This window comes from Amblyomma americanum, chromosome 6 (genome assembly GCF_052857255.1).
Source record: "Amblyomma americanum isolate KBUSLIRL-KWMA chromosome 6, ASM5285725v1, whole genome shotgun sequence".
Lineage (NCBI taxonomy): Eukaryota > Metazoa > Arthropoda > Arachnida > Ixodida > Ixodidae > Amblyomma > Amblyomma americanum.
The window spans coordinates 29,835,708-29,863,202 of record NC_135502.1 but is presented as its reverse complement, the minus strand read 5'-3'; the positions used below and the strand labels follow the sequence as shown (position 1 = coordinate 29,863,202).

The following is a 27,495-nucleotide window of genomic DNA, read 5'->3' as shown; positions in this document are numbered from 1 at the left end:
TCAAACCGTGTAAGTTCCAAGCCTCGTTATCAATTGGTTGCATTAAAAAGCACTGCTTCCGCCCGCACACCAAGAAATCGGGCCAGATGAACAAAAATCATTTCCTTTTTTTTTGTTTCTGCGTTCTAATTGAACCGCTTGCCCGGCGGATCTTCCTCAGCAATGCCAGCTGCACTGGGAAGAGCGGCCGGGGAACGACGGGGAGAAATAAAGGCACGCATAGCGTGCAAGGATAGTTATCAGCAAGCACGCGCGAAACTCGAGAATATACACGCGTTCGTGGTAGATGCAGCAATTTTCCCCCGTACACGGCAGAAAAAAAAAATCATGCGCTTAGCGGTACGTGAAAGTGAAGTTGGAGCAAGTCTAAAACAATGTTCAAGTTAAAAAAAAAGCAAGCAACTCCCAGATGAATGCAAAGTGTACGCATCCGAAACCAGCGCGTCCCCACGCGGCTGTTTCCCCTTTTTGCTGCCGCTTCGAGGAGCCGGGCTTCAGCAGCGCAAACATCGAGTAGCGGAAACAAGAGAGCAGCGCGCGGCGCGTTTCCCACAGCCAAGAGGGGGAAAATGTGAAGGAAGCTCGCGCGCTGCGTGCGTCGACGGCTGCCGCCCGGTTCCCGTCGCCGTCGTCGTGTCGAGTGCAACGCTATCTATCATCTCTGCGCTGCCGCTACCCCGCTCTCTTCCTCCCTCGCTTAACTCGTCGCTCTGCTACGACACACAACACGCGCACGCAGGCGAGGAACCCAAGAAGAGCGCGCGGTATGCACCTCTTCAAGTGTTTGGAAGCTCAGTCGAATTTTTCGAGAGAGAAACGGAGGGTGCTCGGAAAGCTGTATCCGCAAGGTTGGTTGGAGTTGACGGCTTTCTGATGGAAACAAAGAAAAAATCGCGCACCGAACAACTTTCCACACTTCGCGGCCTGTACCTGGAAGCGAAAAAGAGAGCGGCCCTCCCGACGCTTGCGCTTACCATGATTCGCGGAAGTGTTCACTCCGAGGGCCCGTGTGCGCACGTGACCTTAACACGGAGCGCCGGCTACAGGAGACTTGCCGAGCAAGTGTGAGAACAGAATAGGTCCACACTAAAGTTTTTACCAAACTGGTAAAAGGCGCACCAACTGTAGGCGCGTCAGCACGAAGACCCATTCGCGACTTCTATTCGCGATGGAACGGATGCTCACTCCCCTTGCAGTTACTACATAGAGCTCCAACCACATCGTCTGGTGCTGGCCGAACGATTACGAAGGAAGCAGCTGCCAAAGTAAGGATGAGCCGGCCACTCCTCCCCTTCTGAGTCACGTGGAATGGCTGGATATACCACGCTTTCATCGGTCCAAAGTGATACTCTTAGGAACACTGCGTACAGAGGAAGTGAAACATGTGAGCACGCTTTCTCAACAGTGCACAATCAGCCAAAGACGTCCAGAAGCCGCATATCAGCGGTTTTTTTCTCTAAAACAGCAGCGTTCACTGATCTGAATTACTTTCTTCCGTTTATCTGTTCCCTGCTCGAGGCTTATCCTATTTTCCTCAATATCGGAGTTTGCTTTGCTGCATGACCAAACTGTGTGATAGAGTTTCTAGACCTCCCCGCAATGCGGCCATAACCTTTCGTCTTAGGTGGTGCTGACCAGCTCGGACCCATCGACCCAGATTTAGCTTGTGAACACTGAGGAGGGCCCGGTGGGCAGCAACCGCCCTTGACTCCCGGACTTTGATGACCCACCCTCCTAAACTGAAGAGATCAATAAAATGTTCCTCTCTCTATCTCCCTGTTCTCTGCTTGCATGTGTGCAGCCTCCATGGGGTGCGCAGTATCAATAAGCAAACAAATAATCTTAGAAACCACCGCGGGATCCCACCGCGGCTCAGGCCCAGCGCTACGGTTAAACACGTTTCGAGATCAGTGAGCCCCGAGTTACTGGACGGAGTTCATTTTGAATACTCTTCGTTTTCTTGAAAACAAGCAGCAGTCGCGTTTTCTTTTTCGAGCTATTAACGCTCACAGAGAGGCAGGGAAACACTCTGCACAAAAAAAAAAGACGCTACACGATCGCCAGTAAGAAACGGTGGTAGCCTTTCCTTGGAGCGACGGCCAGAGGCAGAACCTGCGCGACGGCCATTAAATGGCGATTAAGAGCTGCGGCAAAGACGACCAGATCCTCGGGTTCTCATTACGGCCGTTCCGCACCGAAGCGCAGGCAACGTAGCAACGAAGACAAACAGAAACACATTCCAAAAGAAGAACATGACAAGGAAAGAAAAACGAAAGCGATGAGGGGAGGGGGGGGGGGGGGTGCACAAAAAAAAAGCATATTGAAAATGCGAAAATAAAATGTAAATTGAGGCGTAGAGACGCGTGGCACGATAGCAGAGCTCGTTCAAGGTCGTTCGACGTGTACAAAATCCACGCTACGCCAAAGTTGGAAAAGGTATAGAGCTGGCTAAGAGCGGCAAGCTGTTTGCCTGCTGTTCGCAAGGCCCATTAGCTGGTGCAAGCACGGTGTGCCGTTTCGGTCCAGTGCTACAACGAAACTGTTGACGCGTGTCTGGCCCTGAACGTCCAAAACTTTCCCCGGGCTTTTCTAGATCTTTTTATCGAGCTTCAGACCGAGTCGACTTCATCTGGGAAGCCCAGATCTTTAGGTTTTCCTTTTTTTTTTACTGCTACGAAATTTTACTCGGAATTTACTAATGTTTTTCTTGGGCATTCTGAAAGTGCGAATTACCAGTGTCGCCTTTGGCATTTACGATAAGCTCTCACATGTCACGTAAAGGAAAAATGCGTGCCTAAATTTGTAGGTACCAAGCTTGACCTTGCTTCGGGAGTTCTAGGAAAAAAAGTGGCTCCATAAAGTCACACACGCTCGCTATCCTGAAATCGCGTCTTGAGTCCTGTTTTTAGATATTTTTTTTCCTTTTCCATAAACACTTCGTTAAACGCTCACTAAGACCCTCACACTTGTCCCTCACACTAGCGCTTGTCCTGTTCCTCTTCTGTCCCTGGTCTGTTTTTTGTCGCGCTACAAGCATCCCCTCAAGTAAGAACCTCATTCGCCAGCGTTTCTCGAAGTATGTTCTGAAAGCCTCAATTCCACCAAAGCAAGCATGAACGTGCCGCTCATTTCTCTTCATTCGCTACTCTGATCTGTACTGTCCGTGCGATTTGCTGCTGTGATTTATTCATATTTCGGGAAACTGATACGTGCCAGCCAAAAAGCAACAAGTGTCACCAAATGGTCCAGCCGCATTTACTGCCTTAGATCGCAGTTCGCACACCTCACTGGCTTCGTTGTACAAGCACAGTCAACGTGCTCAAACCTAGTACACCAACAACTGCGTCAAATATATTCCCCGGTAAACAAGAAGTTCTTAAAAAAAAAGCGGGGGGGGGGGGGGGGGGTGTACAAGTATGAACTTCGTGATTCATTAAGATCCCAGTGCAGCAAACTGAGACGCACTACCTCGTAGTGGCTGCATCCTTCCAATACGAAGTCATGTGGGAATAAAATCGGGCAGATCAAAGAGGATGAAGAACGAAGGCACCGAAATATTCTGTCGAAATACGCGTTTCTCTCTCTCTCTCTATCACAATACACTCTTTCGTTTAGCCAGGTACAACGCAGTTGTCGATGGAAGGTGCCTGCGACCTCGGGTGACGAAGAATAAAAAGAAAGCTAAACGAAACGATCAGAGACATAACGCCGATACACAAACAAAGGGCAGAAACATTTGAACACGGGCATGCGAAGGCCAAAGCGATGCACCGAACGCCTGGTGGGCGGAGCCAAATCACAGGGCTTGGCCGGGTCCCAGAAAAGGAATGCGATGCCCAGCCGCCGGAGCAACCTGGGCACCCATCACTCCAGGGGGGCCTCGCCCCCGATGCACCTAGAACCTCGGGAGAAGCAAAACGCGAAGGAGGCACGGGAGCAGGTAAAACGTACACAGAAAGCGAAAAACCAAGAAAAGAAACTCAATTGCAAAAAAATAAAACTGCACGATGCCTCCTGGTCCACGGAACAAAAAGCGATGGAAAAGAGCGCCCGGTCAAGCCCCACTGAATAACGATGAAAGTTGCAGCAGGACGAAGGACGAAATAGAAGCGCGCGGGGCAAAACACACCGCGCCTGCAGCATGAGCAGCAGCAACCGCCCCCTGGCTCCGGAAACTCTGCACGCCCACACCGATTAGTGGACCGATGGACAAGGAATCCCGATAAATAGGAAGGAGGGAAGCCGGGCTGAGGAAAGCGGACAAGCAAGCCGCCGGAAACTGGAAGGGGGGAAGGCAAGCCTAGAAGAGGGGGGGGGGGGGGGGGCTGAGGTGAGACGGGAAAAGACGGGGTCCTCAGCGTTTACGAAAACAAAAAAAAAATGGCGAAGAAAGGGAAATGGGAGCGAAATCTTCAGCAAGAAGACAGAGACGCACGGATCGCCAAGACAGACCCAGTGCGCTGCATCCAGAGCGGTCGCGAAGCGTGCGGAGAATCCACAAGTTTCTGTTGCGCCCTCGGGAGCGGGTCGTCGTCGCGGCCGCGTTGAAACCAGCTGGGCAAGGAAACCAGCGGGCTCCTTGAGTGGTTTATTCACCGGCGGACGTCGTTTCAAACGGCCAGTGCTATAGGATACCACGAATGCACCCCCGTGGAGCTGGGAGAGGCCCATTTGGGCTGGAGATTCCGAGGATGTGGGTTCGATTCCCGGAAGTTGGGTGCTATATTTCGTAGAACGAGGAAGTAACAAAAAATATACTTTCGAACACAACAGGTCGATAGGTCCAGGCGATGGCGAGCACTTCAAGAATGCCGGACCACTCACTACATGTAAAGAAATAGAGTAAGAAAAATATGGCTGTTTTCAAGCGCTCCAATTTTAGACACACGCTGCGCTGGTCCGGGACATGATCGCAAAATAAAATGCGAGCAACAAGAGCACATCTCTAGAGGACTCTCACCATCGGAGCCACGCTGTGCTCAGCTCCTTGGCTGCACCCAACCACTCCTCACCAGCTGGCCCACAACGGTCATGTACGAAACCGGAGAAGCAGTTTGCATAAGCAGGAAAGCCGTAGCGGCTGCGTTGCACGGCCGAGTTGCAAGCGCAATACGCCTTGGGAGCGCAGTAAGACCGACGAGTCAAGCAGACACCAAACAGAAGTACCACCAAAAAGCCTCTCGAAGAACGAGAACAAAAAAAAAGAAAGACAAAAGAGCTCCCCACAAGCCGCCGATGCGCCAGTCCGGTTCAAGGCCATCCACTGGCTGCCAGCTCCTCGGCGGCGCGTCCATCCACAGCGAGGGCAAAACGGCATGCGCCAGGCCAGGGAAGCTGGTGCGAGGGGTGGGCCGTGTGGGCGCTACACGAAAGCGAGGGAGAGCAGTGTGTACGGCGTAGAAAGCAAAAATCATAACAGGAACCGGAAAGCCGAGAGCGGGCAAGCGAGTGAAGATGGCCGGCAGCTTTCCCTCGCTGCAAGCGGTGCGCGGTCGCGGCGGCATGCCGCCGCCACAGCGCACGCCCTGCGGCAAGACGGCAAGGACCTCTGGAAGATGCCATGGCCCGCGCGGAAGAGAAGCAGCGAAGCGGCTGCTGACGCCGTGGCCGAGGGAGGGGCAACGCACGATGCACAGGGAACAACAGAGGCGGCAGTGTCCGAACGGCGGGCATTGGAATCGAGGCATCTCACTCGGGAGCTCAAGCAAGCGTCTACTTCAGGCCTGCCAAGAAAACGTGCTCCTTGAAAGGTCTCAAGAGCGGAAGCTCTCCACGTTCATAATGGACAGCATGCATGAACTGATGGTGTCTCGTCGAAAAAAAAAAAACAACTCATATTTGTGCGACTGCATACGTCCGGAATAATCGGACGCAGACAGCTCACTCGCAGCGCCCTCAGAGCCGTGTTCAAAGCATGCGCTAGCGAACGTCACCGAGGTGTGCTAAAACTAGCGACAAAAAAGCGGGCCAGACGCAAAAATTTTGAAAATTCTACAGATACCAGCGTGGGCGAAACCCTGCCTTACTGCTGGATGCAGTGGCGGTAGCATGAACAAACGAGGAAAATTACACCAGACATCCAGTAACAATTAATACATAATGTTTATTTGTTTTTTGAAGGAAAGGAACACTGAACACTCTAAGTGATTTCAATGTTCCGTCTCCGAGCGCAGGGTTTGCTTGTTTCTTTGAAAAATATCCTGAGTAGATATTCAGCACCGAGATTCCTGCTGCTCACCTGGCACAGGGTGAAGAAGACATTGCCGTGCTGCCTGTTTCTTGGGGCTTTATACTGCACAGGGATAGACAGATATATTTTGTATTCGTCAAAAGCAAAAACTTCTGATACCCCGGGTAAAACCCGAGTCTATAGGAGCAAGCGCCGCGGGTGTACTGATGTCGAAAAGTAAGGCGAGTACCATGAATGGCTTATTTTTAGTGGAGGCGCACGTCGGACACCCAGTGGGTTAATACAGGTTCATAAAAAAATTATCATAACGATTGTCATTAACCATGAAACGTTAATTCCAATGCGACGGGCTCTTCACCCACCTTCTACTATTCCTGTCCTGCCCCCAACAGCGGTAAGCCTATCCCGGTAGATTTCCTCATCTCGTTTTCCCGCTTGATTTTTTGTCGCCGCTGGCTACGTATTCATTCCATTGGAATTCACTAGATACCCTAACGGGCCTTAGGTTATCCATTCTTCGCATTACGCGTCAGTTCAACACAACGGGAACCATAGCTTGAATTCGAATTGCACAAGAAAAAAAAGCCTTTTTTTTTCCTAATACGGCACTGGCAGCTACGTGTCACGTGCAGACGGCGCAGCTTTACTTTCGTCGCCACATAATAAAAAAAGATAAAAAATAAACGCTGCGGACGACGCACCGATCGGCTTTTGACATTTCTTCTCAATGCATTCCGAGAGGCAAGCTGCAAGTGCGGCTCAGCTAGCATGCAGCGCATTCTACGAAATAGGCGGACGCGTGGCGCCGTTGGAAAAAAAAAAAAGCAGTGTGGAGTCGCTCTGTGATAACTCAAGAGGCAGTGCCCTACTCTTTGAAACCATATCAGGGTGTCTTAAACACGCAGGTACAAAAAGAAATATAGCTAAGAAGATGGCACATGTGCAGTACGTGTAAACCTGTAGAAACAATTGAACATCTTATACTCGGATGTGATGGTATCCATCCGGATGTCGATGCAGGCACAGTCACTCTGCCTGAGGCCCTAGGGTTTAGAGGTAACAGTGGTCACGTGAACGAATCTGCGGTGGAAGTTAGCAAAAAGCGATTGAAAGATTGGTGGGTCAAAAGCAGAGAGGTGACATAAGGCTAGAAGCGCAGGATCAAAATGTATTTCTAGAAAATGGTGAATTTATAAACAGAATTATAACACCATTAAATTATAAAGAAAAAAAACGATTAAAAAACGCCGAGCATAATGGCAATTGCCACCACCCCGCTTCAAAGGGGACACTCCTTTCTTCCATCCATCCATCAATGGTGGCTCACAAAGAGCGCTCCACGACACGCCTGAGACGGGAGAAGCCAAACCAGCGCTGGCGCGTTAACGGAAAACCGCCCTGCGCTAGTCTATACCGGAGATATGCAATGAAAACCTTCTCGAAAAAGGCAACACGAAAAGTCCGGGACTCACAATGCTAACATTCACAGTGGTACACTGACGACATCGCGCTGAGTTGAAGCAAAAAAAAAAAAAGACGGCAAAGGTATGCCAGTGTTACCGCTCTAACTGACGCATAGGTGCTAAAGGCTTTCAAGTGAGAGAGAAAAGATGTTTCGAGCAAAAGGCAAATAGCCAACCTTGAAGTACGCCCTTAGGGTTATAATTTCTTAAGACACGGTTGAAGGGTTTGTTGCTAAGCCAGTTAAGATCTGGTTTCACCAGCTATGCTATCGACAACCGCTATACTATTGACAAATATGGTTCTATTGCTTTCCAAGGCACAATGAGTGTTCTAGTGCGTGGTTTCTTTTTTTTATAACTTTTAACCTTTTCTTTACGGTGAGTCTACATCCAGCTTGAAAGGACACCACACTCGCAAAAACGGAGTGTTGCATTTGGTCCTGCATCGCCCCGGTCCTTAATGACTTAGTGCTTGCTCATTTAAATCGTTTCCTTTATGCTGAACACATGGACAAAAACATTCTTAAAGTCCTTCTCTTTGTGGATGATCATTTAGTTGTACTAAATTGTGAAATAAACTTTATCACTTGCTCTCGGCAAGGCAAGGAGGCCAATGATGCAGAATGCCTGATCTTGGGATACCATATTATGCCAAAAGGATGTAGTGGTCGAAAATGAGTGTGCTTAATCTAGGTCAGCTAAATTCTTCTACACTCTCATAAGGCCCAGGCATCCCATGCGGACGAACACTATTTTAACTCATCAATAACAATTCTAACAGCACCGAGACTTGTGATATCTAACTGCCTTGAAAAGCTATGGCATGCCAAGAAGACTACCATGCAAGAGGAAACAGCTGTGCAAAGGAACCTACGAATTCCAGGTCAGCCCAAAAACTTAAACCTTGACGGCAAATTGAAGTTTACTTGTACCATTACAGCACCGCATTCTAATCACAAAGAGACCATTCTCACTGAAAATGAAGCTTTTATAAGCTAGAAAAGGAAAAAAACAAAACAAAATACAGGTGTCGTCATCATTGGCTGATTTCCGAACTAAAATGCGTGCGTCGACACCAATTTCGGGAGCGGAGCCCAGAGGCTGCGTTGCACCCCTATTCACTTCAACATGGCGGCCATCCGTCGTTTTCGCTAAGGACGTCACGGGTTTGAATAGAGAGGCGGGTAGATTTTTAAATCCAATTTTCTCACTGATTGATTTGTCTTTTGTTGCCGGACAAATGTAAGTACAGCCAGAAAGAGCCATAGGATAAATTTTTACTGAACAATAATTAGATAGAGTGGTCCCCAGAGTACCGGTAAGGGAATCGTGCACCTTTTATCCGAGGCGAGAGAGCCTCCCGCTTTCACCATACAGAGATTCCGAGCATCGGATGTTCAGTACGTGCCCGACTACACGGTTCAACAGCCATCGCTGCAGACTGAGAAATTCCGACGACGGCTGTACAGGTATGCGCAAACAAAATCGGCGCTCGTCACATTCTGCGCGGGACTGTCGCGCGCACCGGATATGCCCGAACGAGTCGCGCTGCCTGCTTCAAGGCTACACAAAAACGCCGCCGGGAAAAGCGGTTTGCCGCTGCCGCCCGCGTGACTCCATGAGGTGACTCAAAGGCAAACACCACATTGTCTCAGCACACCAGCCCAGCGACGCTGACGAAGAGAGGAGTGAGTAAGGATTCAAAATAGGCGCCAGCACGGCAACTACGAGCGAGGCACGAGCGAACTGGCGAGCGATTTCCACACGTACACAAGTGCGGAGGCGTCCCCGTGCGCGCGTGTACGGGCTGGCATTCCGGCCGCACCTCTCGCGATTGGCGTTCTTCGGGAAGACGACTTCGCGAAAGGCAGCTGCTCTCTCTCTCTCTTTTGAGAGAAGAACTGCGCTTATTCCCGCAGGCGCTTGCATGAGCACCGCTCAGCGTACGCGATGAGTCAGTTCTGGTGTACCAGAAACAGCGCATAAAAACATTCGCCTAAGAGGCTGCGATCATCAAGAGACATGACGCGAAACGCTTATTGCTTTCCGACCGTGCTGCATGAGCTCCTGTCACTCGACAACTGCTCTCGTACGCTTCGTTTACGTAGATGTGTCATCTCAAGGCTGGCTATTAATTCAGCCGTATCCGTCGGGCCTTTCGAGACAAAGACAAAAGCAAGCCAAGTTTAGCTTATCGCAGAAGACGAAAGCAGCGTTCGATCGACAAGGAATCTATAAAACACGAGCTGTGCAGGCATAGTCATGGTGCGCAAGGGTGGCAGCGATGGCGATATATAGATGAAGCTAGCATCGCTTCTAACGTCGATAAAGTCGGATTCGTTGTCTTTGAACTGCAACTGCTGATCGAAGTTTCAAATCTATGAGCTCTCTAAGGCCCCTGAGGTTGATGTATAGTGTAGAAGTTCTAACTGGACTTGACTTTTTACACATGTTATGCAGTCATTTGACGCACGCGTCACCTGTTAGGCAACAAGGGACCGCGCAAGGTATCGTGAAACCATTTTGGATGCGTGGTTATTTTGCTTTAAGCCAACCCAAGGGTTGTTAGGCTTGAAGTCGCATAAAGTAGCAGCAGTTCCTTAACAGTTTTTTGTCAGTAAAAGAAAAGCAGAAAATCCTAAACATCTGGCATACCGAGAGTCTCAACCGCGCAAGGCTAGGATGCACTTGCGTTTCTCAGGATCGTGTCGTGTGCGCTGAAAAAATTGACAGAATTAAAACAAAAAAATTGAAAATTCAAACGCTACTGATTTTGCATAGCTTCCTTCGATCCTTCATATCGTACGCGTGAAATTATTTCGATAAATTTTATTCGCAGGCGCGCTTCAGTAATTAATTTTTGCGCACAGAGAAAGTTAAAGGGCAGAATTTGCGCATTAATTTGCTACTCCACCACTGGCGGCAAACACCTGTGACGTCTGGGTGACGTCTGTGAAGTCACTTAGCAAGCTGTGCATGTCGCTAGCTCTTCAATCGAAGGCGATGCTGACAAAAATAAAACTGACAAAAGAATGCATGCTGAGAAAAAAAAATCTAATGCTCACACAAACAAAATTAAAACTCCTTACAACGGGTCGATAATTCGTATGATCGCTCTGAACACCCAACATGCTGACGCCAATCATTACAGCTGCCCCCCAGTCACATACCAACATCTAACGCGACGGACTGTTACGAACCACTCTCACCCATGTGCGAAGCAGCTTTGTAATCCCGATGTCGTAGTCACAAAACTCTTGCGTGGAAGCCTTGCGCGAATGGCCAACAATGGAGACGGTGGATAACCATAGAAGACAATTAAACGCTGACCCAATCATTATCGCCATCGAGGAAGTCGCCTACCAATCACACCCGCTGCTGACTCAAAAGACGCGGGTTCGATTCCGGCCGCGGCGGTCGTATTTCGACGGAGACGAAATGCTTTAGAGGCACGGCTACTGTGCGATGTCAGTGCACGTTAAAGGGCCCCAGGCGGTCGAAATTATCCGGAGCCCTCCACTACGGCGCCCTTCATAGCCTGATCGAGTCGCTTTGTGATGCTAAAACCCGTTAAAATCAAACCAAACCAATCACAAAACCATTTTGCACAAAATATATGTGTACAAACGACATAAGCGTTCTCGAAGCGCTTCATATCTTTTAAGGATATGAAGCACTTCGAGAACGAACACGCTATCCAGGCGGTACAGTAAACACACGTGTATCACGCCAGAGGTATGGGGCATGGGCAATCAAACATAAATACTGCTCGATACTGCTCGATAGGGCAGGAGCTCCTGTCAGGCCACGTCTTTAGCTCCTGCTTTATTGCGCGTTTGTTACATCTGTAACAAATCAATGAATAAACTTCAAACTTCAAAAAATTTCGAAAACTGAAAAATGAAGCGTGTGATGTTGCGAAAGTTGGAACACGTGCACCCTTATTGGTTTTCTGCCTGACTTTTCCCGTTTTCGTGCATTTTTTAAAAAGAAAGAATACGATACTACAGTGCACTTGAGGCTTAACTGTTTGGATATGTGCTGCTTTAACTGCATGAATAAGGATAAGCAAGCGCTTCTAGGATGTATCAGTGGGTGAAAACGTGCTTTAAGTAACAAAAACAGAAATACCACCCACATTACATTTCATTCGCAACCCAGCTATGTATAGATCCTCGCAGCACCAAACAGAGCTTGTCAAAGAGCCCTGTGCGTCACCGCTTTTTTTTTCCCCCGAGGTGAACTTGAGATAAGTGAGACCGAAAACACGCTAGCGGCGGCATCCGTTTCCTTCGGAATGGCCCGTCATTGTAAGCTGTGGTCTTAGCACGCTTCCAGCCAACCGAGAATGTTTTCCGAAGATTTCTATCTTTCACCAGCCGCGCCCAGATGACATTGAAAGAAGTCGCTTGCCATCCTCGACTCGCCACTTCGTATGCGCCACCTAATTTCCCCCAGGTATACCTTGAGAACCAAAACAGGCACTACATGCCCATTAAACAATAGTAAGCACTACATCAATGGACGGACCTCAAAGAACCGGCCAGCCCCGGTGCACAATTTAGCGCCTCCCCGTGGCAAGGCCGCGCGTGGCTGCAGCTTGTTCTTGCTAACGGCGGACGTGACTCGAAAGGTGCGTGGGACGATCCGAGCGAAGTTTAGCGTCGGTACGCATATGAGGGGGAGAGTACTTAAAAAGGAAGACACCTGACAGGAACCTGCTGCGACGCAATTTTACGGTCGGCTTCGGCGATGTCCCTTCGACGGGTTCGCCGACAAAGACCTTGAGAAGGCTCTATGTAGACAGGTCCTTTTGTCGACAACCGCAGCTTGATACGGCCTGAAGACCGGAAGCCGCCTCATTTACAGCGCTCGCTGCATGCAGCCGAAGTAACAAATTCGGGTATTTCGACCAGTGTTTGTCGAGAGGGCATGCGTCCTACACGTAGCGGGAGGCATTTCTGTTCTGGAAAGTTGTGAACCAAATTTTTTCGGCCGCAAAAGGTGAGGAGAAAATTTAGTCTCCCCATGGAGTGGTCTGAGATGCTGACGATGAAAAAGGTGGTACGCTGGATGGCTAGAAAGCACACCTCATGAGGTATATATTTTTTACAAAGGCCGTACCAATCAGGTTGCACACAGTGCAACGAATATTGCAAGTTATGGTTCATTTTTGTTCCAGACAGATAAGTTATGTGGCTACTCAGAAAATGAAAACGAATGTCAAGGGTTGCCTGCACTACGGCACCTCTTTCTTCTTTTCTTCTTTCACTCCCTTTTGTCCCTTCCCTTACGGCGCGGTTCAGGTGTCCAACGATATATGAGACAGATACTGCGCCATTTCCATTCTCCCAAAACCAATTATTATTGTTACTGTAAAGAGATCGGTCATCTCTTTCAAGGTGGTTGTGATCAGAGTACCGCGATCTTCCTCTCCCTGCCACTGGATTTGGAAGCTTCTTGGGTGGCCCTGGTTGACGTTCCCAGCAAAGCAATCGCATCCGCGTTCCCTGTGTATTCGTCTTCGCAACGTCGTTACTATAAGTGACAAGTTAAACTTTTGCGTAGTTGGCACATCTAACTTTGTAGATAACGTGAACGGACACTCAGAATAAACGGGGAAGCAATTATTTTTGTAACTCGCTGAAGCAACGTCGTTCGAATACATGCCGGTCCTGGAGAAAGACCCAGAGGTTTTGGAAGCCCGTTGCTCTATGGGAAGCCCTTGCGAATCATACTGTTTCCTGCTATGGCAACATTGAGTCGCAGCAGCCATATTTCTTCAACGCTCGTCGGCGTGGAGAGAAACAACTTTATTGCCATAGAAGGTCGAGATTTAGGGCAGGTGGGTTTAGTGTGGCCCCCAAAGTGGGGGCGACTTCCTGAGTTCGCGGAACGAGTGCCAGTTGGATGGCAAATGGAACGCGGTAACCGGTGACTCGAGGTTGTGATTGGACAGAGCGACTCGCGCTTGCAACGGTGCAGGCATTGTACTACATTTTCAATTTTATTTCTCTTTCATTTCTTGAAGGTGCTGACTCAGCGCGCTTCCCTCGCCGCGGAAGAAGCAACTTACACAAGTTCCGCGACAGCTGGACCGTACGATTACTTCGCAGATACAATTATCAGAAGCTCGTTCGAGCGGTTTCATCGTGGATTTGCGCTCCCGATGGAAAGCAGGAGCGCTCGTTACTGTGCCTCAAAAAAGTACGGGGCGTCATTATGACTTCGGCTGAACGGTTGGTGCGCGTTAGAGGCACACTACAAAGGAAAAAAAAAAGCACGAAGTGTTACTTCCATTTGTTTTAAACCCCTACAGCATTACCAGGGCCAACCATTAGCACTTTTGTAATGAATGTCCGGACTCCTGCAGAACCCGGATGAGATTCCCTTATTAATCAAGGGGCCTGCCATTGATTACGTGAGTGTCCATACAGTTATAAGTTTCATTCAGGTAGCGCGACGCAGACGCATTAATTTGCCGATGAATGCGTCAATTTTGCGAAGTATACATAAGTAATCAACTGCAGCAATTTCTGTTGTTCGTGTATTAGCAAACCGCTGTGCGATTTTTAGCTTAACGGATTCAAGAGAGTGCGCTTTGGTTTTTTTTTTTATGGCGGTTTAACGGCTCAGGCTGTGAGAGACGCCGTAGTGAAGGGCGCCGGAAATTTCGACCGCATGGGGATTCGTTAACGGGCACTGAGATCGCACGGTACGCGGGCCTATGGAATTCCGCCTCCATCGAAATTCGACCGCCGCGACCGGGACCTAACCCGCGTCTTTCGGGTCAGCAGCAGCCGAGCGCCATAACCACTGAGCCACAGCGGTGGCTAAAAGTGCGCGCTGTTGTATAGCGCCGCCGCAGCAAAATGTGGCACCTGAGTACACCACCCTGATTATACGCTGGTGGTTAGCCGCGTTCGCCGAATCTCAGACGAACGCTATATTACTCCGACCTGCGACAAGTATGCGCTGCTGGATCGAGCGTTTCCTGGCCTTATTACGAGGCGGCGCCGTTTGGTTAAGCTAGGAAAATTGCGGTTCGTCAGCGAAGGTGGCTTAGCCAGCCAAAAGGTTCAGAACGTTGATAGACTTCTTTCAAGGAATGGCAATCAAGCCAGCGATCAGTACACCGCTCGTGTGCAGTGCACTACGAAGAGTACCGTAATTTGATTAAATGCTCACTCTTCATGGCCAGAACCGTCCGCCCTTCTCATAAAAAAGTCTCTTCTTTGGTGCAGCCTCATATACAGATGCTCAGTAATGTTCGGTGCACAAATGCTCAGAACAGATGTTCAACTGCGAAATTTCTTGTTGATATCCCAAAGCGCTGTCTTTTTGCTGCTGCAGGAAAGGCAGGTAAAATAATGTCTGTGCGCTGCTGCTCTGCATTTCAGGCATTTAAGGCCTAATATCCATCCCCTATTTCGTTTGATATATGCCCGTTCTAGAAATGGTCGAAATTTAGGACCCCTTTTTGAGAGGCAGCAAAAGGACAGCCAGTCTTTTCTGTAATTAGTGTAAACTTTTTTTAATGTTTCGGTCTCACTAATGGCTTCCTCCAGTATACAACAAAATTTTAGGGGCACACTGTCTAGAGAGTGCCTCCTCTGTAGGAACAGCTTAAAAAGCTACAGCCTTGAAACTGTCACGCATATCTGCTTCAACCGTTGATCGCAAGCTCAGAAAACCGCGCTTTCTGGCACGGCGCGTTCTTCGGTCTCACACTCTCTGAGCCGAATGGAAAGAAAATGGATTTAACTGGAGCAGACAACAGCCAGCAGTTGCAGCCAGCAGCAACGATAGCTTCCAACTCGCCCAACAAAGTTCTAATGAACCTTTTTAGTCTTAGTGGGTTAAAGTAAATCGCAGCGATTTTCCCCTTGTTTTTTTGGAGCAGTCATTGTTTCTGATACCAATGCGTTTCAAATGCTAGTTTGCGCACATCCACTGCCTAGTGTCTAGGTATTGTCACTCTAGGCAATCGGCTTACTTACAGACACGATGGCCTCAGAAAGGCATCAAATGCCAGCATGTATATCCTCCCGCTACGCTCTTTGTGACCACTAAATACGGCCGACTTCTTTTTCTATTTGCGCATATTCTATGCCCGTCTTTCTTCACCACATGTTCCCGTCACTATCGGTGGCCTTGGAACAACTTGTGCAACGACCTCTACAGTGGTATGAATGTTACATTTAGTTAACCAGAAAAGTCGCCGTAAAAAAGGCTGCATGGTCTGACTCCGCGTACGTATCAGAGGCAAAGTTTGGCGCTTGTGTGCGGCAATACTTGCAAGTTAAACGGCCGCCATCGGGAACCAACAACCCCGTTCCAAACGCTGATACTGTTCACTGATACGATTGCGTCACTGTCGGCATTGCTGTAGTTCGTATTGACACACAACCCAGAGATAAAGCTTTTCTCTTCAAGCAGCCCACTTTGTTCACTTCGTCATCCAGGCAGTCTACGTTATCGTCGCCGCGTTTCAAGATGACGCCACTTACAAAATTTTGATGAGACATTTCTAACTAGTCCCTGACATCGCCTGTGCCAATGTCTTCAAATTCAGAACCGAATTTTGGGCTATCTCGTACCTTTATCGCCCTGAAAACGGGAGCCAAAAGCAAAAAAAAAAACTGCGCCAGTACACGCCGGACCCGGGTTTGGACTTCCAAACGGTACAAATTTGTGTGACCGACAGAAACCGAGATGAACACCAATCAGCGCATGCCCACTGATGTTCTTTCCATTCAGCACGTCCTTCTTGGCCTCAGTGCGATCAAACCGACCGCCAAAAATGTGTCCCAACTGATTGGCTTATCTACAGTTTTTTGTGTTGATATGAGGGGATCACGACCAGTGCATGCCTGCGTGGTGATTGACTGCACGAAGTTGGCGCAAAGAGCGCGGGCACAGTTCCAACGCTTGCGTGCTACGCGATCATAACATGCAGTGTGCGGCTAAATTGCGAAGAGCGGGAATGCTTAGTAAGTTCCGCCAAGGGCACGGTGGAAGATATTAGGTGAGTACACAGCGGCCCACACCGCTCTCAGATAAGGTCCCCTAGTTTACAGAAGTGCCACGAGATGGCTGTTCGCTCGGCGGCCTGGGCCGTAGTGAGAGGCAATGCTTTTCTATAGGGAATGCGCGCTTTGTGAATGCCATTTTCCCGAAACCTGCTGTCGATGAAAAGATAATAATAATAATAATAATAATAATAATAATAATAATAATAATAATAATAATAATAATAATAATAATAATAATAATAATAATAATAATAATAATTGACTTTTGGGGAAAGGAAAAAGGCGCAGTATCTGTCTCATATATATCGTTGGACACCTGAACCGCGCCGTAAGGGAAGGGATAAAGGAGGGAGTGAAAGAAGAAAAGAAGAAAGAGGCGCCGTAGTGGAGGGCTCCGGAATGATTTCGACCACCTGGGGATCTTTAAAAAGAAAACACTTTTGCCGCTTTGTTTCTGTACCGCTTCGTTGCCAACGGCAGTTTTGTGAAGCAGCGGCTTCGCGCTCGTTTAGATGAAGGCGAAGAAGGCGATGAGTTCTGGCGGGTTTTTTGAATCTGCTACACGAATAAGTGCCACGACGAAGCTGCTGGTGACAGCGCAAGGAACAGTTCATGCCATGCGAACAGCTTGTGTGACGTAAACGAGCCGTGCGATATCTGCATGGTTGTTATCGTAACGAGATAGTTCATTTATGTTTTCTTCCTTCCGGCGAAGTTTCACCGCTTCATCGACACTGACGCTGCGATCAGCGGTCCGGTTCGGATGACGCGGCGGGTACTTTATCTGCTCGCTCGCGGCCAGTGAGTCTCCCGCACAGTGTCCTCACCTATATATCTTACACCGTGCCAAGGGTAAGTCAAGTTAGCAGGGAGCTCTACGAAAACGAGACACTGTGTCCTAAACTTTTCTTGCCTACCGTACTGTGAACTCTACTCTTCGCGTTTTTCCGTTCCTTCGTTAGTGCATCGTTCACGGGGAAGAAGCCGAGGCAACACGCACAGAGGCATGGTGAGAGTATGCGTTCGTGTAGTGTGAGGTGATCTGATGGCTTCGCGCTAAGCCTCGCGCTAAACCAAACGCATAAATGAAGCGTATAGACGGCAGAGGTGTCATGCAGCTCAGCATGTCCAAAAGTATGGAGCCGCCTCGCCAATGGCTACTCTCTTCTGGAACTTCCAGAATTGCGTGTATGGAATTGTTCGGACAAGAATGCGAAGTAAAAATATCAAAATCGCTGCCCGGAACTTTCTCCCGAAATATATACTTTGCACGATTAGATGACTTCTATTAAAAGCGGTGCCATTTCCTAGCACGTTAAAGTGCTGTGGATGTAGCAAAAAAAGAAAGAAAAATTGATAATGAAGATATCCAGGTTGCGGTGCTCAGTGCATGCGCTATCTCTTTCGCCACTCGGGTACCATGTGACAAGGGTGCATAAAGGCGCTTCGCGCGTGAGCAGTTCCACTGCGCAGATGTGTTCTTTGTGAAGAATAAAGTTTAAAGGTGGCGTATTTATCTGGGGAATATGGTTGATCTTGCTCGCTGGTCAGAAGGAACATGAAAGCGTTTCCCGGCAGACATTTGTATGAAAAAAAGAATGGCAAAGGAAGAAGAAAGAAAGCGGCGGCTATGAAAACTGCGGGCTATGCGAGCGTCACGCTGCGCCGGCGCTGTCGACCTACTTACCTATGACGGTGCTGGCGGCGACCACTGCGAACGGTATCCACAGGCCCGGAGCACGCTGGCGTCGAACAACACTCATGTTTGGCCCCGCAGGTGGAACGCAAAATAGACACGAAAACAAAGAAAAAAAAGCACACAGGGGAAATGGAGGGGGCCCTCCGAGGAACACTTATTTCCCCACACAGGTCTCCTCTGAAGATGAGGACGTCTCTTCCTTCTCCTCCGTCAAGAACACGCGCACACCACGGCCCCCCAGGGACCGAAGACTCGGCACACGGCAAGTAAAGAGGACGCGTGCAGCAGCCGAGAGGCAAACGAAAGCAACGCTACAACTCCGGCGTCCTCCTGCCCCACGCGACTATTACGACGACGGCTATGAGTTCAACAACACTACTGCGTGGCTCTCTATTCAGCAAAAGCGCAGTGTGCACCGGTTCAAGGCAATGAAGACGTTACCATCACCGCCACTTCGGACGATCAGAACTTTGGCGTCCCAACTCGGTCATCCACAACGTCCCGTCCGAAACGGGTCGAGACACTGCGACGCGCACAGAGCACGCCGTTCTGACGCTCTGCGTCGTCTTCAGCCAGCAGCTGCGACAGCGATGCACGTCAGCGTCCAAGCGTAGAGCGTCGGTCGAGCGCGCGGGCCAAGGCGTCGCCGCATGCACGGCACATTCAACGCACGCGCGGCTTCGGAGCAGTGAACTTGGCGATCGCAGACGCGAACGAGCTGCGGCGACCGTTGCCGGCGATGGACTGGTTTTTTCGGTCGTGCGCGCGGCAGTCGGCGCGTCGGCGGCAGCGGCCACGCGGCTGGTGGTGGCAGCGAAGACCTCGCGCGCGCTCTTTCCCTCTCGCACAGTGTCTCTCACTCGGGCTTCGCTGGCCTCGGCACCGTCAACAGGCGCGAAGGGCGGGTGAGGGTGAAGAAGCCGCGCTCTTTCTTGAAGAGTGCGCGAGAAGCCGCGTTGGGCGGCGATGGTGGCGCCTGGAGCGCTCAAGTGGCGAGAGCGGGAACTACACTAGCTAGAGATCGAGCAGCTCCCTTTTGACTTTTGAGCAGCAAGCGGTAAATAAGGGATGTTTAGAGAAAATCAGTGTATTCCAAAGCCGGATCTCAGAGGCCACGCTACACTAAGATAGCCATTCACTTCAAAACGGTGCTAACTCGTGCTTATCGGTAAGAACATCACGAGTTTGAATTGACGGACGGGAAGATTTTTTTAAATCCAATTTTCTCGCCACAAAAAAGCTAGACAAATAATTTTTACTAACAACAACAACAACTAGATGGAGTTTTCCTCTCAGTTCCTTTAAAGGGCAGGTGAAGAAGTTTTAGAATTCGACGAGTTTAAAGGGGTAGGATGTGTGAAACGTAGAGGTTATGCTTGCGAAATATTTTTGCGCTAGGATATGAAATGGTGACGTAATCGTAGAATAAATCCGCATTGGCGGTCAGGCTTCACTGCAGTGCGCATCAATGGGCAGAGGCCGCAACTATGACGTCACATAGGGCGGCGCTGCGTTTTCAGCTAATAAACGATTGTTTCAAAGAATTAAAGCAACACCGCTGACGCTGAAGCCCACGAAACATTGCTTGGCGGTGTTGGAAGGCTCACTGCAGCTCGTGGGCGAAGGTAGCGGACATCTGAAATTTCAGCACCAATGACGTCATCACGAGTTTCTCCGTACCTCTCTAACGTAGTGAGGAGAAGCCTGACTATCGCTGCGGTTTTAATCAGCGGTTACGATACTATATTAAATGCTGGCGAAAAAAATACTTGGCATGCTTTACCTTGAAACTTCATAGATTCGATTTCTTGAAGAACCTCAAATTCTCAGAAAACCATTCCACCTTCCCTTTAAGGAATTAAATGACGACGACGAGTGAAAAGACTAGAACACACAAGTCGATTGATTGTCCTGTTTCTTCCGTATATTCTTATAGTAAAGTGCTTGATTTCACGATATACAGAGAATGCTAAAAAAAAAAAAAACTTTGTGAAACTCTTGAATCTTTGAACAAGTGCGCATGAAAGGGTCACATTTTAAATGTGTTACGTAGACAATAAAACTGAGAAAACTCGAGAGTTTTTGTCGCTTGAACACTAAAAGGGGTGGTAACTAAGTGTTTCGAAACAGCTGATTATAATGGCAGGTATCTGAAGCGCTTGTATCAGATTTCAGCTGTTTAGCTGCGACGACTTTGTCATACTAAACGCGACGATGTTGCATGAAACTCTAACTCATGCTTCACAAATATATTTATCTACTGCAGAGGCACATTTATTTGTCACTCTTGGGCGGCCCTGTCCCATTTGAACAAAGCATTTCTCGTACTTTTTTCGCAGAAAAATTGGGTTCAGCATAATTTTTTGTGCAAAAATTTCACTTCGTGGGGGTAAGGGGGAGGTGACCACTCCTCCGTCCATCCCATAAATCCGCCCCTGCTCCGCCAGCCTCTAACTCCCTCACAACCCCTTTATATTCATCCTCGGGCGCACTCACGTATCATTTTTGTGAGTGTTCAGCGCAGAGAAATCGGCCGAAAGCGACATCTGGAAGATAAATAGATGTTTAAATAGGTGTTGGGAAGGCAGGTAGTGTGCAGATGGCTAATAATGGTGGCTCTGAACATTAACGTATGCACGCTGCCACAACTCCTTCATAAATTGGCGTTGCAGACTAACAGTTTTAGTTTTAAGAACAACGCGTAGCATTTACCTGCGTATAAAGTTTCTCATAATTTCAACTGACTGCTGAAAAACACTTTACCTACTCGTTTTCAGAGATATAGTGGTTAATCTATAAAGCCCATCAGAATTCGCGGTCACTTAACTTCTACTCACGGGGCTCACATTCTCACGCGTACTCGAACGCATGGGGACTGTCGTCCGCTCACATCCCCCACACTTATGTATCTCAATTCTACTCGAACTAGTAGGGCTGTCTTACCCTCACATAAGCTCAGACTAACAGGATCTCAGTCTCACTCTCCTACATACGTGAGTGAGAGGGGGAGAAAATTTGTAAAAGCACATTAAGGTCTGCAGACCTACTGTCAACATGTAAAGCAAACACCGTAAACTCTACAGCCGGAATGAAATCACACGAAATCTGGTGTTAAGCCTCCGTGGCACCATAACTGGTATACTCTAATTTAGACTTTGATGACAGCCTTTTGTTTAAGGTGTTCTCTGCGAGGGCAAGGCCAAATGAGAAGTGCTTGACTGTATTTGCGTACCATTAAATTCTTATTTTGCATGTTTGGTGACTAAATTTAGTCTAAGTATGTGGAGGGTTACCATTATCACAGGAACGGCTAATAACTGCAGTTGGTCCTAATAGTACTATCGATACAGCGATGGCGAGCGAATGAGAACAAATACAAGGGAAGAAACCTTTCAGATGTTAAATTGTGTTTGCAAAAATAAACATTCCCATGGCATGCCAAGATGTCTTCTTGCCTTTGATTATCTACGTGCAGGCAAGCCTGAGTATACGGCTTTTTATATCGCTGGTGTAATTAATGAAAAAGTCGAAGCTGACTTGCGGTTGTGCTTGTGAATCCTGAGCTCCAGGAAGACGCCCTGAAGCGCTTATTCTTAGTGTATGAAATCTTCCAGCACATTACTGATATCAAGACCAGAACTATCTCTCGTCTCGACTATGTTTTATTAAAAAGAATCCAGGGATTGTGAATATGCCTTTCATCGGCATATTATTACGTCCAATTTTATTGCATGAGATTTTCCTATCAGCCTCTTTTCAAGAGTAATTCAGTTGTTCCAGACAAAAAAAAAAGTTAAAAATATTCACAAACGTAGTAATCAACGCAAGAAAGAAACAACAGAAGCTTCACTGTGCCTCTTGCATGCACGGAGCTCGCAGTTTTGTATATATCTAAGGTCACAGTGTACTCTCGCTCACAGTGATCAACAAGGGCAAGCGAAGCAAGCAGCCAGGCAAGCAGGCTCACGCAAGGGCGTAACCTTATTGTCAGTCCTCAGAAAGGTGCAATGTATGCATATGGCCTCCACGTTCGCGCACCACCACCACGGGCGATTCCCGAGGGCCATACAAAAGCGAGGCGTGTTCTTCGCCGCCGCATTGTCCGCTCGTGCGCGGGCCGGATCTAGGCGGCGGCACTGCGGCGCTACCACCAGGAATCGCTGCCTCGCACATAGTCCGAGCATGGAGGAACGCAGCCATCCCGATCGCCGTTCCACGGCTGGGAAGCGTGCGGCGGCTCGTCATCACCTGCACTGTCGGGAGGGCGAAGCCCGCATGGTGCTCCTTCGACCAGGACCCCGAAAGGAAACCCCTTCTCAGCGTCCCGAGCCGGCAGCGGGGGGCTTGCTTTCTAACGCCGGCGCTTTCGCGTCGTGAGCGTCGATTTCTACAGGGCAGCCAAGCAACCAGCCAGACACGGCCGTTCCAATTTTCGAGCTGCGCGTGACGCGTACACGTAACGCACACTGCTGCCTGCTATGCCTCCCCCCATCCTCCCTCGCTCTCTCCTTTTTGATGCTCCCTCGGCACGGCGAACTGCGAGGGGACCAATTAGGTCAGAATGTGAACGGCGGTGGGGCTCCCACGTTGGTCCGCTTCTTCTTATTTTTCTTCTTCCTCTCGCGTTGTTCCTTCTGCGGCAGCTAGCGGCCGTCGTGACCGAGCATCACGCGCCGACGCTGTGTTGTCCCCGGCTCGTCCCGTTGGGTATGCAAGCGGGACTTTGCCGCTGCTGCTGCTTCGGCCTGAGAACTTCTCGTCGTGCCTGGGCGGTTAGACATCTCCCGCCTGCTTTGTATAGCACCCCCGGCCTATCCCGCATGCTCTTGTTTCTTCTGGCCCAGTGGAGTGGGAGGCGGATTTAACGTGGCTTCCCACTTTTTTGTCTTATGTCACTGGAACACCAGCCGGAGGTTTGGATTGCGTAACGAGGATAGCGTGCAGTGTGCGTGTCACATACTTCGCCAAATCATGAATTCAGGTGTTTCCAACTGAAGCGGTAACTAAATAAGCGAGGCGTGGTAAGTCTTTAAGTCAAGTGCGAGTGTGTTACAGTCACGCTTGAGAAAGTACGATACATGCTTTCGAACACACGTAGGGTCCTGTTGTGACATGTAACCGTGGCAAGGCTGCGTCTGCAGGCAAAATCACGCCTGTTTTCATTAAATTCCATTTCCTTCCGTGCGGCAGGTCATTCATTCGCCAACTCATTCACTCATTCATTGATACATCAGCTCGCTCATGCTGTTTTCTGTTGCATCCGTCTCTAGGCCGACAATCAGATAGGCGCAGAGTAAAGGCAACCTGCATTCCTGTCTGATTGCTAAGGTTGGCTATCAGCAAATGACAGCAAGCGTGGACCCTGTGACACTAAGAGAACGAAAATTCTTCTTGCACGCCTGCTTTTAACCACGAAAAGCTCGTGGCAGTGTAAGCGATGTCTGAAACAATATCTCAATTTTATTTATTTATTTATTCATTTATTCCTTAAAGCTCCACAAGGGACATTACATGAGGAGTGGGCTGAAAAGGCAATTAGCAGGAATACAGATGATCTTCGATGGCGGTTTTGAATTTGCTGAAGTCGATGATGGTCGCCACTTCGGACGGAAGGTCATTCCAGTCTCGGGCAGTTTTCAGGAAAAAAAGACTGGTGACATGTTTCGGTGCGGGCTTTCACAGGGTAGACGGCGTTAAGGTGACAATTACGGGAACTATGATGAGCGCGTGTGATAGGAATAACTTCGTTATTAAAGATATGGTAAAATTTATGATATAAGGAAAGACGGGCGATCTTGCGACGACAGACCAATGTGGGGAGATTAAGCTGAAACTTTATAGTGGGAACGCTAGTGTGATAGAAAAAATTACAACAAATGAATCTTGCAGCGCGATTCTGGACGGATTCGAGCGTGTCAATGAGGTTAGCAAAGTTAGGATCATAGGAGGCGCATAATAATAATAATAATAATAATAATAATAATAATAATAATAATAATAATAATAATAATAATAATAATAATAATAATAATAATAATAATAATAATAATAATAATAATAATAATAATAATAATAATAGGTTTTTTGGGGAATGGAAATGGCGCAGTATCTGTCTCATATATCATTGGACACCTGAACCGCGCCGTAAGGGAAGGGATAAGGGCGGGAGTGAAAGAAGAAAGGAAGAATGAGGTGCCGTAGTGAAGGTCTCCGGAATAATTTCGACCACCTGTGGATCTTTAACGTGCACTGACATCGCACAGCACACGGGCGCCTTAGCGTTTTGCCTCCATAAAAACGTAGCCGCCGCGGTCGGGTTCGAACCCGGGAACTCCGGATCAGTAGTCGAGCAAACTTCAATTTCGACCGTACAAATGTTAAGTAAGCAAGAAATTTTATGGAGCGCAGTGCTAAGGCAAGGTTACGGCGCAGGTTCCCTAAAACTTGATTAGCTGAATTAGTTACATGGTGAACGTGTTGCGACCAGGTTAGATTTTTACTTAAATTAATGCCGAGATATTTAAAGGAATTTACTGATTTAATGAGGAGGTTGTTAATTGCATAAATTACATCCTGGTGATTGCGCCGGCGGTGGAATGAAAGAAGTGAAGTTTTAGAAGAATTTAATGACATTAGCAGGTTTTACACCATTCTTGGACGCGTTGCAGGTCTTCTTGGAGGATGGTAATGTCGGACTGGATGACTATTGGGCGATAGATGGCACAATCGTCAGCAAATAGCCGTATGTTTCATAAGTTATGTTAGAGGGCAATTCATTTATATAAATAAGAAATAGAAGGGGGCCTAAGACAGATCCTTGTGGAACGCCAGACAGAACAGGGGAAAGTGATGACGAATGAGAATTACCGTGAACGAATTGATAACGCTCCATTAAGAAAGCATGGATCCAATCCAGAACCAAAGGATGAAGGTTTAGGCGTGAAAGTTTAAGAATGAGGCGTGCATTAGGGATTTTATCAAAGGATTTTTCAAAATCTATGAATATGGCATCCGTAGGAACTTTATGATCAAGACATGCATGTATGTCATTAAGGAAGAGAGCAAGTTGTGTATCACAGGAACGACCTTTGGGGAAGCCATGTTGATTAGGATGAAAAAAATTATGCGATGATAGAAACTTGACAGCATGGGAATATATTACATGTTCTATGATTTTAGAGCAAACACTTGTGAGCGAGATTGGTCTGTAATTAAGAGGTGATGATCGGTAACCTTTTGTGTAGACTGGAATGGCCTTCCCGATCCGCTTACGAAGAATCTTTACAGCCTCATCCGTACATGATTTGTTCTGGGATCATGAAGAAATAAATTAAAAAAAAATAGAAAGCAGTGTTTGCCTCGATGGATTAGAACCATGGTTCAGTCGTTAGAAAGATGCAGACGATTCATTTAAAACAAAGAGAATTTCTTTTCTTCTTGTTTGCAACTTGGGAACAAGAGCAAAGGCGAGAAAATCTGTCCAAAGCGAATACAAATCCAAGTGTCGCGTACTACGTGACTGAGAGCTCGGGAAAGCAGAAATATGTACGTGACAAAAGTGCATACAGTCCGGTAGCTGATTCAGCATCGTATGCACATCATACATACATGCACAAATGTAAACATATGTATACATACGTACACACCTAGAGAAGTGTCTGCGTCAGCCAATAACGCCGCTGGCGATGGCGCATCGAATTTTCAACGAAAAAGGAATTACACCGACAATGATGCCGATGAGGGCGCTACGAACGGCGATCCACGCTGTGGTTTCTAGCATTTAATACTGAATTCACTACTCTTAGTTGAAAAGATTCTGACTTATTATGCTTTTCAGTATTAAGAGCCTGGCATTGGTTGATTAAGAAAAAGCTTCGAAATCTTCAAAACTACAGGATAATGCTATGTTCACTGTCGCATTAATTTTTCTATCGCAAAAGGTGGTCGAATCTACTTCTTGTCACGCATATGCTTCGACAGGAAAGCTCAAAGGAGTTATTGTGCTTTTCTTCAGAGTAATCGAGCTTCGGGGGTGCCTAAATAACACATGACCAGCGTGCCTGTGCGGAGAGGTGTTAATCAGCGGCGGCTAACCTATCTCTGTTATGGCCTTAGCAGAGGTAGCTAGGTCTCCGTAGCAAATCGCTCGCCAGGCTTTTCGGTTTTCTGTCGCTCAGTGGATCATTCTTTCACCGTTTCTTTACCAAGAGGCACCTAGGAAAGAGATATCCAGGGCATTCCTAATAAAAATTGTGCAGGGTTCTATTTAATTCGTCCTTAACACTAATGAAAGCAGAATTAATCACATGGGGACTGGTTTCGAGTGTCGCCTTCTTTATTGCAATTGATTTACTTTCGATTAGGGATATAACAAGTGTTGCAAATTATCTAACACGCATATTTTATCTGCCTTTATGCTTAATTGAAAAATTCCAGGAGAATGTTATGCAGTAAACAAAGTTTTTTTTTTTTCGCACCGAAAGTAAGCTAACTCAACTCAGTCTGGTTGAGCATCGACCAAAGCAGACAACGACGCAAAAGGCAAAATCAGCGCTGATAATTTCCGGTGCTCTTCATCTTTACTGCAACAGCATCCTGGCTAATCTCAAGATCTTACCAGATCATTCATAATCTGCCTTTGGAGGGTAGCTGCTGCTTCGGCGAGAGGAAGTGAGCGAATGTTTGCGAAAAGTATTTATTAGCGAGAGTCAGTTGCATTGGTTCATCGTATTTTTTGCAGCAACAGAGCACATGTGCACGTTGTTTCCTGTTTTGATGCATGTTTTGAGTTGATACTCTCCCGCGCTTGCTCATTGTTTCTGGCACCTGAAGAATGCCTAGATAAACTTATCGGCTGACAATGGCTCAGCTACGAGCCACCGCCACTTGAGAGAGAAGTGAGTGATCGGCACCGATATGTGTGTAGCGAGGCACAGTGCAGCCACATCGTGCAATTGTACGTAGCTGCTCCGCAGCCTTTTCGCGCAACGCGCCGCGGTGGCTTTCAGTGGTTAGGGCGCTCGACTACTGATCCGGAGTTCCTGGGTTCGAACCCGACCGCGGCGGCTGCGTTTTTATGCAGGAAAAACGCTAAGGCGCCCGTGTGCT

At 48.1% G+C, this 27,495-nt stretch overlaps 1 protein-coding gene across 4 annotated transcripts in view; it reads right to left on the bottom strand.

The window, feature by feature from the left end:
• LOC144136544 (kin of IRRE-like protein 2) overlaps nt 1-19,245 on the bottom strand; it is a 402,200-nt gene extending 382,955 nt beyond the window's left edge. The window contains exon 1 of one of the 4 annotated variants that reach the window (XR_013315630.1): nt 18,376-19,237. Coding sequence is in view for 3 of the 4 variants with exons in the window: in XM_077668936.1 (XP_077525062.1) it covers nt 18,376-18,451 (76 nt within the window). In the remaining variant the exon portion in view is untranslated. Of the gene's footprint in view, nt 1-18,375 lie in introns of all 4 variants that reach the window. The other 3 variants (XM_077668936.1, XM_077668937.1, XM_077668935.1) reach the window with 3 other exon arrangements.
• Between the last annotated feature and the right edge of the window lie 8,250 nt (nt 19,246-27,495).